Source organism: Aquarana catesbeiana, linkage group LG06, assembly GCF_042186555.1.
Source record: "Aquarana catesbeiana isolate 2022-GZ linkage group LG06, ASM4218655v1, whole genome shotgun sequence".
Classification (NCBI taxonomy): domain Eukaryota; kingdom Metazoa; phylum Chordata; class Amphibia; order Anura; family Ranidae; genus Aquarana; species Aquarana catesbeiana.
Genome location: NC_133329.1, coordinates 360,401,176 through 360,418,187, shown reverse-complemented (window position 1 = coordinate 360,418,187; position 17,012 = coordinate 360,401,176). Strand labels below are relative to the sequence as shown.

Below are 17,012 nucleotides of genomic sequence, written 5' to 3'. Positions count from 1 at the left end.
TCCGCATGAGACAGGAGCAGCACTACAGAGGAGGCATCCGGTCTTGCTTCCTACTACTGCTCCAATTTTACAAGTAGTCCCTCTGCATTGTACTCTGTTTGATGCACTGGGATGGGGGATTAGCAAGCCCAGACCGTGACCTACCAGTCACCTGTTCGCGATCTACTGGTTGCCAACCCTTGCTATAGGGGTACTCATGCAGGTTGAACCCGATCTGTGTTCGTGGCTTGGCCCCGCCCCCCCGCTCACTGGCTGTGATTGACAGTAGCAGGAGCCTATGGCTCTCACTGCTGCCTCTCTATCCAGTGAGGAGAGAGAGCGCCGAGAGAGCTGCTGCTGTATCAAGATTGAGCTGAGATAAGTATAAGGGGGAGCTGCAGTTTTTTTTTTTATCATTATTAAAAAAAAGCCTGTGTGTAGCAGCCCCCCCCCCCCAGTACTTACCTGAGGTCCCTCTAGATCAGCGGTAGGCAACCTGGCGCCCTCCAGCTGTTGCAGAACTACAAGTCCCATCATGCCACTGGGAGTAATTATAACAGCCAGCCTTGCAATGCCTCATGGCAAATGTAGTTCCACAACAGCTGGAGGGTCCCAGGCTGCCTACCCCTGCTCTAGATATTCTAGCGATGTTGCAGGAGTGTCTCGGCTGCCCAGGACTCCCCTCCTCATTGGCTGAGACAGCAGCTGCTGTCAGGCGCAGTGCTGGATCAAGATTGAGCTGAGATAAGTATAAGGGGGAGCTGCATAAAGGGTTTTTTTTTTTTTTTACCTTAATGCAGAGAATGAATTAAGGTAAAAAAAACCTTCTGCCTTTAGAACCACTTTAAGGGCAGCAATAAACCGGTGACATATTACATAAGGTTGATATAAAGATCACAGCCCCGTTACAAAGCAATGCTTCCTTCTGTGCTCCTAATAGCTCATTTCAAAATGTGATCATTGTAAGATTAAGGGAAAAGAAAAACCTGAAAAGCAGATGGCTAGCAAAGCAAAATAGTGTGAAAAAAAACAAACCATTAAGCCACTAGAAGCCAGGCTACAGAAAATGTTTCACTTGCTGGCTTGAGTAAGAACCAAAAACACAGACTGTCTACAAGGGCCACGAGGGCCGCGCAGCGAATGCCAAAAGGATCACAGGTTGGGCACCAGGGAATTAAAGAATGAAAAGTTTTTAAAGCTTGGTAATAAACAGACAATAAAAAGTAACCGTAATAGAGCCACCCTTTTTTTTTCACATGGCTAATCCCTCACCTAAGCTCAGAAGCTCAGCGCCGCCAATATCAGAGCATTGTGCAATGTGTCAAGTAGAGACTCATTCGACTCCTCACCTCCTGCTTACTGGTACGCGTGGTGTTAAACATAATCCAGCTATTAAAATGTGAGAACCAGACGCAAAAAAAAAAAAAAAAAAAAAAAAAAAAAAAAAAAAAAAGAAGAAGGAGAGGCTTGCCTAGACAGTAAGAATGTGCTTGTAAAACCTTCAAGAAAAAGGAACTGAAATTATATGGAATGCAGAAAGTAAGCCCCAGGCACTGTGGATATACACCCAATTGAGCAGATCCTCAGCGGGGACGTCGTGTATCCGGCTAGGAGCTGTTCAGCCTATCTCAGGGTGCGGAACAATTCTCTGCTTTGCTGCACTGCTGTCTCAACATGCAAACTTATTTACAGGCGAGGTACACCGCGTGCAATGAAATGTAAAAAAAAAAAAAACTAAATGTCTGGAATGTGCATTTCCGGAAACAAAAGCAGCCAAAAAAGGGAAACTCTGGGAGGGCAACGACTCAGTAAACCAAGTTTAAACAGCCAGGAACAAAGGGAAATGTCACTTCATGTTAACATCTATGACTTATAAAGTGATTGTAAAGCCAGAAGTTTTTTTTTTTTTTTTCCCATCTTAATGTGTTCTATGCATTAACAAAAAAAGCCCGTGTGCAGCAGCCCCCCCAATACTTACTTAATTGAATGAGGTTATAATTAGAGGTGCACCGAATGGAAATTTTGTTTTTCGAAATCGAAAATTCAAGATGCACTTGGTCGAAACCAAAAATATATTTTTACATATTATTGTATTTTATTGTATTGTCGGCCATTATCCGCACCTTTAGCGCAAGAAAAGCTCACGAAAAATGCATCTCTTTAAATTCTATGAATGTCTTCATACTGGTCCGCTGCGCTTCCGTTGTGGCATTAAAAATCTTACTTGCTGCATTTTTGGTCAGTTAAAAAAACCGCACCAAAAAACGCACATCCCTGTGAAAATGCATTGAAAATGCAGCAAGAACGCATTAATAAACGCACCCGTGTTATGTTTTTGATGTGGTTTTTGAGTCACGTGACCTATGAAAAGCACACCATAAGCACAGTAAAATTGCATGCATTTTCAGCGCCATTATCGGCACCCATTTCTTTGACAAAATGCCACACCACAAATTTCAGTGAATCTCTAGTTCTAATGTGTAAAGTGTTTTTTTATAGCTGCCTGTACTTGAGTTTTAAAGCCCCAACTCCGGGCACAAGTCAACTACTTGTTTTGTCCAGGAGAGAGGAGAAAGCTGTATACTCACTCGATCTTCTGCTCCACTGGCAAACGGCACTCCCCCACAATCCAGCAGTGGACTGTTCCAGACGTCCTCACATCCAGAGCAGGTCTATGGGTGTGATGACATCAGACAGAGTCTAAACGCACAAGACCGCGGGGAGGGTTTGGCAGGAGCCACAGGGACTGGTCTTGTGCGAGGATAGGAGGATTAGGTTAGTATCGCTCTATTCTGCAATCCCCTAGACGAGGTGTCTCCAAACTCTCAAACAAAGGGCCAGTTTACCGCCCTTTAAGACTTTTTGGGGGCCATACTATGGCCATTGGTAATAGAAAAGGTCCTGATGTTGGTGGAAAAATACAATGCCCCATCTTTGGTGTCATTGGGAGGAATTGTGCCCCTGCATTGGGGTCAGTGGGGAGGGGGCAGATTATACCCCATTGTTGGTATCATTGGATGAAATAGTGCCCTAAGGGCCAAATAAAAGCAAGCAAAGGGCCACAGTTTGGAGACCACTGCTATAAACAAAAGGGAGCAGTTAACCTCTTGCAGTCTAGGCACAGCACCACTACATGGGAAAACTTTGTTTTTGCCCTTTGGGCTTTAAACAAGCCAGCAACAACGCAAACATGCAACATCAAGTTTTGGGTGGACTGTACCTTTAAATGAACATAGCCTTATGTGAACTCTAACAAAGCACGGCACATTTGACTGGAATCAAGTCTTATGCCGCGTACACACGGTCGGACTTTTCGTCTACAAAAGTCCAACGGACGCTGACGGACTAAAGCTGGCTGGTAATCCGATCGTGTGTGGGCTTCTCCGGACTTTCAACGAACTTTTTCAGCCTCAAATCCGACGGACTTTAGATTTGAAACATGCTTCAAATCTTTCCGACGGACTCGAGTCCGGTCGAAAAATCCGCTCATCTGTATGCTAGTCTGACGGACAAAAACCCACGCTAGGGCAGCTATTGGCTACTGGCTATCAACTTCCTTATTTTAGTCCGGTGTACGTCATCACGTAAGAATTCGACGGACTTTTGTGTGATCGTGTGTAGGCAAGTCTGTTCGTTAGAAAGTCCGCCGCAAGTCCGTCGAAAGTCCGTCGAAAGTCTGTCGGACAGGCTGTCGGACTTTTGTAGCTGAAAAGTCCGACCGTGTGTACGCCCCATTAGAGATGGCCATGCTCTTCCAGAACAAGTTAAACTGAAACCTTCATGTACACTAGACCGACACAGCCAAGTCCCACAGAGAGGTACTTTTCCATTAACAGAAGTTGCTAACAGACAGTTACTAAAACAAGTAGCTGTCCTGCATTCCAGGCTGCTGTTGCCATCTGGTGAGAATGCAGGACGGCCCTCTTGCTAATTAAATCCACGCTGTCCCAAACCGATCATTTGACTCTGCTCTCAAAGGCTTGGCCAAGAATTCCCGGCCACTGGCAGTAGCCTAGGCTCTATTCCTTTCACAGCAGACTTAATACAGCAAAGCCTGTCGTCTACATCAGGAAGGGAATGTGTGTACAAGGTGGTGTGCTTAAGTGCTATGAACGGCTTACCTAGAATATTTTCATGTCTCAGCAGCACTGTGTTGTATAACTCGGTCTCTCTGAACCAGGATTTCTCATCTCGTGACGAAAAAATCTTTACTGCCACACTTTCACCTTGCCAGAGCCCACGCCAGACTTCACCGTAACGGCCCTTACCTATTGGAGAAAAAAAATCATATCAATGGTAAGCAAACAGAATTATTGTGATGTTAAAGCCCACCTCTGGATTCCTTGTACCTTGGGCTGCTATCAATTCATAGGCCTCTCTAGTAATTTAATAGAATCATGCATAAAGACATGTGTACTTGGATATCTGTGTCTTGTGACAGACATGATAGATACCATAAAAATGCATTGGGGTGCATGACCATTTGATTTTATTAGAGAAAACCTAAAGCTTGCCATAGGCAGATTCCTGCTGATTCAGCCAAAATGGCAGAGTGTCTGTCCACTCCTTATGATGGTGGTCACTATTTGGCCGACCATTTTTTTTTACTTGGCTCAGACCAAATAGTGACCACCATCCTATCATATGCAATCATTCTTCAGCAGCGCTATTGTATTCAGAATGCTGCATGTGTCATGACTGCCTGAATACAACAGCAGGTAGTGGAGATTGTTCTATCCATGCTGTGAGCATGGATAAATCAATGGATTTTATTTCCTTCTGTTCCAGTAGGCTAAGGCTTAATGTACACGGGACATTTTACAACTTCTTCTGAACGATTTAACTTGACAGATAGTAACCGACATTTAAAAACTGCTGTGTTTAGAAGCATCTTTATTTTCTCAAATAGTCAAAAATTATTAACACCTGTAAACGAAACGCGTCTAATCGTGAGTTACCACATTTGCACGCAGTTTACAAGCGGTTACAGGCGTTTGCCGTTTTAAATGCCTCTGAATATCCGTCCTGAATGCATTTTTTTGCTTTCCAAAAAATACTTTTAAACTCAACTGCCTAGAAAGGACTATAACTGACCCTGTGTACATGGACAGATAGAGGAGAGTCCAGGGGCAGCTGAAAAAAAACACCCAACTGCTCCTAAATGTCTGTTTACCAGCAGCAGTGTACATAAAGCCTAAAAGACAAAATTAAAGTAGAACTCTGAGCTTTACCAGCTATGCTTAAAAACACTCACTCCCCTACTAACACCTATACTAACCTGTGTAAAAAACTATATACTCCCACGTCAGCCAGCTACAGGAGAGAGAAGAGTGTGTTCAACAGCAGCTGGTATTGCCTGAGCAGTGATGCCACCCATAGGCTTACTATGGCCCATCCGTTGTCCGCACTCCCTCCTCTCTGCTGCCCAACATAGGGGGGGCGGCTACAAAATAGGCAAGTATAGACTTTGTAAACAGGTTAGTTAGTATAGGTGAAAAGAGGGTGCATCAGGCATTATCCCAAGTAAATGTATTTTGTATATAAAAAAAAAAAAAAAGAAGGCCAAAAACTACACAAACATGTAGAAATAAAAACTCTTATACAGGCCACTGTTCTGTGGGTATACAGTTCCTGGGACAGCAAGCTCCAGATCATAGGGGCCCTTGCTGGCTGACGAGTTTGGAGAACCTGGAGGTGCAATCAATGGCATTTGCACATGTATATATTAAGCTGAAAGGAGCCTGAGAAAGGTGGTTTCCCTTCAAAACGCGTCAGCCAGCAGGGGCCCTTATGATCTGGAGATTTACTTGGGATAATGCACTAGGCTGTTGCGCCCTCTTTTCTTCTATTCTTTTAGTGCACTAAGGACATCCCCAGTCCTAGAGGGCAGCAAGGCCAGAAACATTATCCATTGAGGAGTGGACCAACACTCATAATTGGGCTGGCCAGTACACTTATGCACAAGAGTGCTTGTTTTTCTGCTAGCTAGTATAGGTGTCAAGAGGGGGGAGGGAGAATTTTTAAGCATAGTTAGGAACAACCTGTAATTCTACTTTAAGCTGGGCATGGCTTAAGCCAGCCATACATGGATTCAAAAATGTGTCTGGTTTAGCAGGGACCAGACGAAATTCAATCCATATATGGGCAGGCCGATTGCACCCAAGTCAATCCACTGATGGACTTGGTTACAACCAGCCTGTCTAATTTTTTTATATGCGATTACTGCTCGGCGGCTATAGCTGCTAGCAGTAATCAGTGTGTTCTGCCAGATGGGAAGCCAGTCCTTACCCACCCCCATCCGGCCAGCAGAACACAATAGTGCCGTGGAAGGCATTCCCCCACCCGTGGTGGAAGGAAAGAAAACTGAATCATCTATGGGCCTTACTCAAGACTTGCATACCTGACATTGACTTCGTACTAAAGAGTGTTTATATACAAAAAACGTTTATTAGCATCTCTATGGGCCCCCTCGCATCTGCCTACTCTGCCATAATAATCTGCCATTGGGTATACAGTAATAGTTAAAGTAGAACTATGGGCTAAACTTTTTTTTTCATTTTGGATAGAGTAAAAGGGTTATAACCTCAGTCAGATTTTTTTCTCGCCATCTGTGTCCCATTGCAGAGATTTCCCTTCACTTCCTGTCGCATAGCCAAACAGAAAATCCCTGCAAATAAAGGGAATTTCCTTGTCACCAGAAATAGTGTCCTCCTTGGAAAATTCCCCTCTATTTTCTGGGGATAACCCAAATTTTTATGATTTTCTTTTACGTTCAATGATAACGGTAAATAGAACAAATGAAGAGGGAGAAGCTCCTCGTTGGGGGTGCAGACAGCATAGAAAACTGGCAGAGGTTCTAATTCCTCTCCATTTTGTCTGAAACTAGAAAAAAAAGTTTTGCCTTTGGTTCTACTTTAATATGATCTGATTTGATTACATCTTTAAGAAAGCTGAAAGAAAGTATAACCCAGGTCCATTTTTTTGCAAATGTATTCAGATTCACATTTTCATTCTGGAGTCGTCCCCCCCCCCATTTTAAAAATAAGAGTTTTTGTTTGTTTTTTTAACATTGTAGACAAGGAAAGGCAACTTTTAAAAAACCTACAGCCCATTATTTTGTTTATCGGTTTTCAATTCACACTTTCTGGTCTTGTGCAATGATCAATAAGGCATTCAGTAGAAAGAGGACAGAAAAGGAATGAGGATCAAGAATGCTGAACACATTTCCTGACACTGATTAAAGCAAACCTGTGGCTTAGAGAATACAACAAAGATAACGGGAACTGAAGGCAGATGACAGTATAAGCAGTCAGCATATATCTGCTGAAAGAAGTGTCACCCCAATTCCTTCTAGTGGTGGTGATTAGCGCCCCCCCCCCCCCTTTTACATAATACAATGTCTGGTGCCTGAGCTACTCATCAGTGCTAAGGGTAGACTTTCTCCAGCAACAGGTGCTTATGCAGCTACTTTGCTTTCTTGAAGCTACGGGTTGACGTTTAGGCCTCTTGCACAAGGATGTAATATTTTACTGATTTTTATATGCCGGATCTTGTTGACAGAAGGATCCCAAGTAAAATGTTCCCTTAAAAACCCTATATAGAGATGTGCATATGCCTATACATGCATACAATTCTTGTTCATCCTCTGCTAGATGCCAGTGTTGCAATATACATGTGTATACATGCGCATAAATTACTGCAATTAAATGTAAAATTTTCTATTTTTATATTATGGCTCTGTACTCATTGCTGTATTACCGATCAAGCTGTGTGCTTGTTCCATAAACAATGCACCTGTGGTTCAGATTAGTAAGAGGCACTATTGGCTTTTCTGCAGCTTCTCCATTGAGATCTATTGAAACAATGTCTGCCCCCTGGCTTTGACAAGTCTTTACTATTGTCTTGGTCATATTTTCTACACTTCTACCTGTTTAGAGGGTTTCCCGATTGAGGAGATTTCTCCCCCCCTCGCTCTCTATGTCTAACCCACTCACAGAGGGCACCTGATACCTATAACCTATAGTGATACCCTAACCTGGTACATACCCGTTTACCAATCTTTCACCCCCCCCCCCTATTTTCCCACTGTATCCTTAATCTTACAGTGCATTTTAATGGGCTATCCTTTTACTCCCAAAGTTATTAGCCGATAATAAGGTTTAACACTCACCAATTTACCCTACGTTATCGATTGTGTAACTTTTTAGGGTGTAAAAGTATCAATGGTAGGCAAGGGTACATGTGGCACGCTCACACACACACCCGCTTATCTTGACCCACACCTATCGAAGGAAAGTCCGTTTTTATGACTGCTCCATTAGACAATTGATTGGCAGGGTCACCAGTTAATTCTGTGCCCCCCCCCCGTGCCTTTCATGCCACACTTAAATTTTCATACAAGTTTTGAGTTGCAACTTGTCGGATGTGCCCCTACCCGCCCACAGTTTGTTCCCATTAGGATTGGTCGGGTGGACCGGAGGCATATTCCACATTTCCCATGGACTTTCAGAGTCCCTCTGTTCAAATCTTTTTAAGATCCAACTGTTTTGATCCTGTATTGATTGCTTTAAGTTCAACCGATTGTATATGATATTTCCTATATTAATGTTCACAATGTACTTGTCCCATGTGAATGTTTGTATACTTATTGTCATATCCCTGAAAATTTAAATAAAAACATTGAAAAAAAGCACTGTTTTGCATTTAAAAAAGTCCCTAAGGCCCCTTTCACACATGCGGACCGTATGTCCGTATTTCATCCATCCGTTTTCGGATGAAATACGGACATACATGCATCCCTATGGGATAGCGGGTGTCAGCGGATGTACATCCGCTAACACCCGATGTTGTCCGGCTCCGCTCTCGTCCGATTCTGCGGACGGAAGAAAATCCTATTTTTCTATCCGTCTGCAGAGCGGATCGGAGGAACGCGGACAGACGGTCCGTGTTCCTCCGATCCCCCATAGGGGAGAGCGGAGATCTGACAGGGCGGTCCCTGCACAGTGTGCGGGTCCGCCCTGTCATCTGCCTGCTCAGCTGGGGAAAGCGGAGCGATCCCCGCTGAGCAGCGGATAAACACGGGGCGGATCAACACGGATCCGTCCCGTGTGAAAGGGGCCTTAGGCCCCTTTCACACATGCTGTCCATTTTTCATCCATCTGTTGATGGATGAAAAATGGACATCAATGCATATCTATGGAAAAACGGATGTAAGTGGATGATCATCATCAGTTAACATCTGTATCCGTCATCATCCGTTTTTTTTAAGGCCCCTTTCACACGGGACGGATCCGTGTTGATCCGCCCCGTGTTTATCCGCTGCTCAGCGGGGATCGCTTCGTTTTCCCCAGCTGAGCAGGCAGATGACAGGGCGGGACCCGCACACTGTGCAGGGACCGCCCTGTCAGATCTCCGCTCTCCCCTATGGGGGATCGGAGGAACACGGACCGTCTGTCCGTGTTCCTCCGATCCGCTCTGCAGACGGATAGAAAAATAGGATTTTCTTCCGTCCGCAGAATCGGACGAGAGCGGAGGCGGACAACATCGGGTGTCAGCGGATGTACATCCGCTGACACCCGCTATCCCATAGGGATGCATGTATGTCCGTATTTCATCCAAAAACAGATGGATGAAATACGGACATACGGTCCGCATGTGTGAAAGGGGCCTTAAACCGATCAAAGCTCTATTTTTCTTCAATTAAAAAAACGTATTGGACGAAAAACGGATGTAAACTGACAAATGGTCAGTAATTTATCAGTTTTTGCATTGGCAGTGAGCGGATGTAAAAAAAAGAGCTGATGAAGCACTGATGAATACCGATGGCCGCTGATGAATACCGATGGCCGCTGATGAATACCGATGGCCGCTGATGAATACCGATGGCCGCTGATGAATACCGATGGCCGCTGATGAATACCGATGGCCACTGATGAATACCGATGGCCACTGATGAATACCGATGGCCACTGATGAATACCGATGGCCACTGATGAATACCGATGGCCACTGATGAATACTTCATCCATTCTGTGACTGATGAAATGAATGGTTCGCATGTGTGAAAGGGGCCGCATGCTGTCCGTTTTTTCATCCATTGACAGATGAAAAACGGACATTGATGCATCTCTATGGAAAAATGGATGTAAGTGGATGATCATCCATTTACAACAGTTTACATCCCCCATCATCCGTTTTTTTTTTTTTTTTTTAAACATCAAAGCACGATTTTTCTTCTGTTAAAAAAATGAATGGGACGAAAAACGGATGTAAACTGACCAATGGCCTGTTTTTCATCCGTTTTTGCATTTTAGTTGATGTAAAAAGAACTGATGAAAAACTAATGAAAAATGGATGAGCGCTGATGAAAAACGGATGAAGAACTGATGAAGAACTGATGAATGCGTCATCCGTTTTGACGTGACTGAACTGATGAAATTAAGGGCTCCTTCACAGGGATGTGTCCGTGTACGGAGCCCGCTCTGCTCAGCGGGGGATCGCTCTGTCGATCCCCATTGAGCAGGCAGATGACAGGTCCGTCGCTGCACACTGTGCAGCGACGGACCTGTAAGAGCGCTGCTCTCCCCTATGGGGGATCGGATGACGACGCACAGTAGAGTCTGTCGTCACCCGATCCGATGACGGAGGTCTATGGAGCGTCCGTTCAGGTCCGCCTAAAAAGCTGACAGGCGGACCTGAACGGATCGTCCGTGTGGAAGAGGCCTTACAGTCCGCATTTGTGTGAAAGGGGCCTTACTCTTTCCAAAAACGCAGAGGCTCATAATTGCATTGCTGTGAACATGCCGTGCCATACGAACCCATTTTAAAAACAATTTCCTGCATTTCTGAAAAAAATATGAAAAAAACGCACTGGTGTAAATGGAGCCTAAAAAGATACTGCAACAGAATGAAGATTGTGCAGAAAAAGCCTGCATCAGTGATGTCCCCCATAAGCTCCTATAGTCCATCTGTCATCGACGCTACCTCCCCTCCCCTGCAGCCACCGCTGACTGACACAGGGGAGCCAGATCACGTGACCAGACCAGAGTGGGCTGAAAAAGGTAAGTATATACATCTGTCTTACACAGGTTAATCAGCATCAGTGTTAGAAGGGGGGGGGGGGGGGGGGGGTGTTTAGCCTGGAATTCTATTTTAAGCGAATAATGGATTCTCCGTAAGGAAGAAGAGGTCCATCATCTTAGGATACCTGCAAAAAATGGAGAACTCAAAGACAGGAATAGGGTTATGGGGGGGGGGAATGTGTCCTCAAAAACCTTGCCAATGTCCTATCACCAGAAAATACCAGCCAATAACCCAGGGTCCATGAATATCAAGCCTGCATCTTGTATTGTTCAACTAAGACAGGGGTGTCAAACTCCATTTCATTGTGGGCCGCATCAGCGTTATAGTTGCCCTCAAAAGGCTGGTTGTATCTGTAAGACCATATACATGTATCTACTCTTAATCATATCAAAATAATTGCTTTGCATTCAATTAATACTGGTTTTAGTAATAACTTAAGACTTCAGATGCGAAGGGCAGGTGTAGACCGGCAGAAAGTCCATTCACACTTCTGTAGCAGATGATGCAAATCTCAAAAGAAGGGTCACACACCACTGGGATCATCCACAAGAAAATGTATTGGAAACTGCTCAGACAGAACATGATACTGCAATGTTGTTCTGTCTGAGCAGTCTCCAATAACGTTTCTTGTTGATACCAGCGATGTGCGACCCTCTTTTTCAAATGTCACAGAATTGTAGTATTCTCATATAATTATAAGCAGATGTCCAGAGTCACCCCCCCCTCTCCCCGTTACAAGAGTCCTCCACCCTCCCTTACATAACAGTGCACCCTCTTATGCTGCTGCTGGTAAGAAGCTGGGGGCAGGGCTGGGAAGCAAAAAGTGCAGGGTCTGGAGGAGGACCAGAGGAGGGCTAGAGTTAGCTGCTGGAGTCTGCTGAATACTAAGGCCAGGGGAGGCAGAGACGAGGGGGTGCTGCGGCTGCACAGAGAGCACAGGATCTGTAGGAAGTGTTTTATCGTCCTCTCTGCTGCCGACTGAGACAAGCCTCTCTGCTGCTGCATGGAGAAGCACAGAATGTGACAGAGAAGTTCTGTCCTCCTATATGCTGCCAACTGCTGAAACAAGGTGGAGACAGAGGCGAGGGGTGGTGTGGGGGGGGGGGGGCCACAGGAAAAGTGCGAGGGCCACATGAAATGGCATGGAGGGCCGGATTTGGCCTGTGGGCCTTGTGCTTGACATAAGCAAATTAAAATATCTCCTTTCATGTAGTGAGTGCCGCCTGTCTGCTAGTCGTCTGTCCACAACTTCCTGGATTCCCTGCATGCCTTGCAGCCTCTCTTCTACTCACTCATTTAGTTTACATTCTATATCTAAGAACTACAGTACATTTCCTAACCAGCAGTCCCTGTACTGCCTCTGTAGTTCGGACAGCAGGCTCTGTGAAATGAGTGACACATCAGTACATATTCACAGGGCATAGAGACTACGTGTCATAGAATTCAAGGATATAAATGTGTGGGATCCTCACAAAGTACGTTTTCAAACTTCAAAATTGTTCAGATAAATATAAGTAGGCTAGAAACTATTGAATTTCAAATGGGGAAAAAAAATATTATACATTTTTTGACCACAGACACACTATGCCCTAAATAAAAGGATAAAGTGTACCCGCTGTAAACCAAGATGCCCGACTTATTGCACAATTGCAATGTTTGCTGGACAGCAGTACCGGCTCACTGGTGTGAAGCTGCTGCTTTCAAAGCTGTGTGTATCTGGCCTTGATCTGCACATGAAGCAAGAACTGAACCTTTAATAGGAGCAGCTGAAAGACAATCGGCTCTAATGGGGACCCGACGCTGTAAATTGAATCTCCTGGCAGGAGCCCATCCTTGTGAATAGTAATGCATTTTACATCATCGCTCCATGTCGGTAAATCCTAAACATTCAGCCAAGAATGCTTTAAACTGACACTCATTAAAATGTCAGTGCTTTACACAATGGGAAAACCCTCCTAGGTATACAGCAGTGACACAAACCTGAACACAAGACCTTTTGTATCAAGCTTTGCCTTCCCGGGGGTGACCTTCCTTCCTGGAGGCAATAGAATGAAGCCTTTGTGTTCCTGGAAAATCAGACTTGCAGGTCAACGCAAGATTGAGAAATAAAAGCACTTGCCAACGATCCCATGTCTAGTCATAGGAGACCTAAGGTACCACCAGCTGTTGTATCAGTTTATCAAATATACTGGCATGATCCGGTGTGGTTTTGACTAGCGCTGCACCAATACCGGTATTGATGTCAATACAAAGCATTTGCACTCCGATGCTAAACCGATACCTTTAGACTCTGTTCACATGTGCAGGTCGGTTTATAGTGTTATTTCAAAGGCCGGTCTGATGCAATTTCATTCAGTGGTTCAATTGCAATTCCAAATCGCGCCTAAACTGGGGAATAGAAAAAAAAAAAAACCCAAAAAATAAAGAGCAGCCTTCCCCCTACATATTTGAACTGGCTGTAAAAACAAATGTTAATTTTGACGTCAAATTTTGATTTTGTTTTAGCCATAGTCGTAACTAAAATGCCATTTTAGTCGCATTTTAGTCATCTGAATTGTCTTAGTTTTAGTCGTATTTTAGTCGACTAAAATCTGTTATTTTTTAGACAACTAAAATCTATTGGGGCAAGCTAAATTGTAATGCATTATTTAAGGCAGAGCTCCAGTCTCCTATGTAAAAACTAAAAGTCGGCAGCTACTAAAAAAAAAAAAAAAAAAAAAAAAAAAAGAAGAACGTAGCTGCTGACTTTTAATGAACAGCCACACTCACCTGTCCCACGGTCCAGCTCTGTTCTTAAGCCAGCCCGGACCTTTACTACGGGCTCCTGGCTGTGAGAGCTTGCAGCTTCACAGCCAGGTGCCCACTGCAAATGCGCAAATGGCACTGCGCACTGTGAATGGTCCCGCAGTCATATGTCCTAGAGGACTGCTGGGGGAAGGAGCGAAGACTACTCCCACTTTCGATCGCATAAGCAGTCCTGTCAAAATCAATTACCCCCCCCCCCCCTCCCAAAAAGCTCTCATTTCACAAATATGAACAGGGGAGGGAGGCCTTAAAGCGTAACTTAAACTTTTGGGTGGAGCTCCGCTTTAAGCATTTCTCTAGAATTTCCAAACTCATTATATACTCCTGGAGTAAAAATCTAACAACATGTATTGGAGATGGGGAAGTAAATGGGAGAGAGGGTGTACACAGGGCAGAGAACTGGTCTGGGGAGGCTGGTATTTTTACACAGTGTTAAGCACTGCAACCTTGCTGGGAGGGGAAACACCCCCAATGTGGTTTGCAAGGCATTGTTCCAGAGCTCCCAGGCAGACAGGGGGAGACTGTGGCATCTCTCAGCCAATACAGCTTCTCAGGGGGCTTTACCAGACCACAAGAGCTCAGAGGAATGCGGAAGTTCAGGTGGGCAATTGTCCCTCCCTCATATTTTCATTCCCTTTTAGTTCTTTGGCGAAAAACTGGAATTGATTATCATTTAGTTTTTGTCACTGAACACATGCTGCTAAAACTATGAAAATATTCTCATCAACAAAATTAAAGCTGATGTTTCTGCAAGGGAAGGCTGTGCGATTTTCCTATCAGTTTTCAAGCATGTATGGGGTGAATGAGCCCTAAAAAGATTGTCACATGACAATAAAAATAGGCATTGGTAATATCGGCGAGTACTTGAGAAAAAGTATCAGTACTCGTACTGGGTCTTCTGGTATCGGTGCATCCCTAGTTTTGACCCATTGGGAAAATGCCGTCCTGAAATTTTATGTGATAGTTTAAGCTCCAGCTATAACTAGGTAAGGGTGGTTGAAGCCCAAAAACTGCAGCACAGCAGTAGCCATGCACAATGAAATAGAAAGTTGTACACTGGCAAAAAGCAGGTCTCTGCGTGGGGTCCCAGGGCTGACACTGCAAAGTAAGGACTCTTTCAGATGGGCGGTTTTACTGCACCCCTTGAATTGTAACAATATAACTGGACAGGGCTGTATACGTGATGCTTGGTCCATAGTGGCTGTGCAGTCCCTTGATGACGTTGGTTCCAATGAAACACGCGGGGTGGAGCTATCGGTGACGTCATTACGCGTGTGGCGGTGTTTCATAGTAGTTGTCTTTTTCTACTCTTGTGAGTACTTGATGCACGTTGTTTAATAAGTCTATTTAAAAGTGGTATCACACTATTCTGGCCTCTATCTTCTCCACAAGTGGCTTCACCCGAGTCTCTCTTCTTATTCGTTTACCCGCACTATCAAAGCGATTTACATTAATGGTGTTTGCAAAGATTGCTTTTCAGAGGGCAGTAACCACTTCCATACCGAGCCTATTCTGGCACTCCTCTCCTACATGTAAAAATCATCTTTTTTTTTTGCTAGAAAATTACTTAGAACCCCCAAACATTATATATGTTTTTGTTTTGTTTTTTTAAGCAAAGACCCTAGGGAAGAAAGTGGTGGTCTTTGCAACTTTTTAGGTCACACTGTATTTGCGCAACAATTTTTCAAACAAATTTTTTTGGGGAGAAAAAAAAGCTTCATGAATTATAAAACAAAAAACAGTAAAGTTAGCCTAATTATTTTGTATAATGTGAAAGATGATCTTACGCTGAGTAAATCGATACCAAACATGTCACGCTTTAAAACTGTGCACACTTGTGGAATGATGCCATATTTTGTTACTTAAAAATCTCCAAAGGCGACGCTTTAAACATTTGTGCATATGTGCTTTAAAAAATATTTTTTATTGTTCATTTTACTTAAATTTTTTTTTTTTTTTTTTTTTTACACTTTCTCTTTAGTTTTTTTATTATCACTTTTATTCCTATTACAAGAAATGTAAACATCCCTTATAATAGGAATGATGCGTGACAGGTCCTCTTTATAGAGAGATGTGGGGTCTTATAGATTATTACAAAGGATGTTTACATTCCTTGTTATAGGAATAAAAGTGATCAAAAGAAAAAAAAAAATGAAAGTGTAAAAACAAAAAAATGAAAGTAAAATGAATAAAAAATATTTTCTAAAGCACTCCCATGTGCTCACGCACAGAAGCGAACGCACGCATAAGTCGCTCTCCTCCAGGCTGGAAAGATTGAGATAAAAGAAAAAAGTTCTCGGATTTGTTTACTTCCGCTGGCCGGAGGTGACATCATAACGTCGCGCCCGGGCCTCCCAAGGTCATAGAGATGACTGGGGACCATCTGGTCACCAGACATCTCTATAATCAACGTCCGGCCACGGTGGATTCTTTCTCCGGTTCGCCGATCACACAGGTGAGCCCGGAGAAGCACCGGTGGGTGGCGGGAGGGGATATTCCCTCCCGCCGCGTGTAAGAACAATTACGTGGCTGAACTGCAGCTATGATTGTCTTTACGGTGCACAGAATCGCTGGCTATAAAAAATGATATCTGAATGATGTCTGCAGCTGCAGGCATCATTTAGATATCCCCACTCAAAGTCAAAGACGTCATATGACATTGTTGGGCTGGAAGTGGGTAAGCAGTATCGCTAATGTGTAAGCAGCATTTCTCAGAAGATGAAAAGGCAGGCACTGTCCGCGCTATGATCTATGCAGAGAGAATAGACAATGTAGGACTGGTTATGGGAGAACACTGCATCCTAAAGAGTGCTTGTTCACAACACAAGTAGAATACACTGAAGGAGAATGGAGATTTATTAGAGGGTTTGGCACACACTAAACAAACACTTCTACAAGAAGGCTGACCACCGGCATATTTAAAATTGAGCTAGATCAGCAGGGGCCGGTTGCATTGCGATCAGTGTGCGACCCCCCCCTCCCTGTTCAACAGAAACCCTCCATCCATCTCGTAGAAGACCCAGTTATTTTTTTTTTTGTTCAGCCCCTATGGCTAGCTTAAAGCGGGGTTCCACCCAAATTTTGAACATTATCTCTATGCATTTTCTTCCTTGCCTAGATGCTGACATGCTGTGTAAAAAAATTTA

At 44.0% G+C, this 17,012-nt stretch overlaps 1 protein-coding gene across 2 annotated transcripts in view; it reads right to left on the bottom strand.

Moving 5' to 3' along the window:
* The window catches only part of ACVR1 (activin A receptor type 1), a 145,231-nt gene that overhangs the window by 24,851 nt on the left and 103,368 nt on the right, over positions 1 to 17,012 (bottom strand). For both annotated transcript variants that reach the window (XM_073634122.1, XM_073634123.1), the window contains exon 6: positions 4,101 to 4,247. In XM_073634122.1, the coding sequence (XP_073490223.1) occupies positions 4,101 to 4,247 (147 nt within the window). The remainder of the gene's footprint in view (positions 1 to 4,100; positions 4,248 to 17,012) is intronic.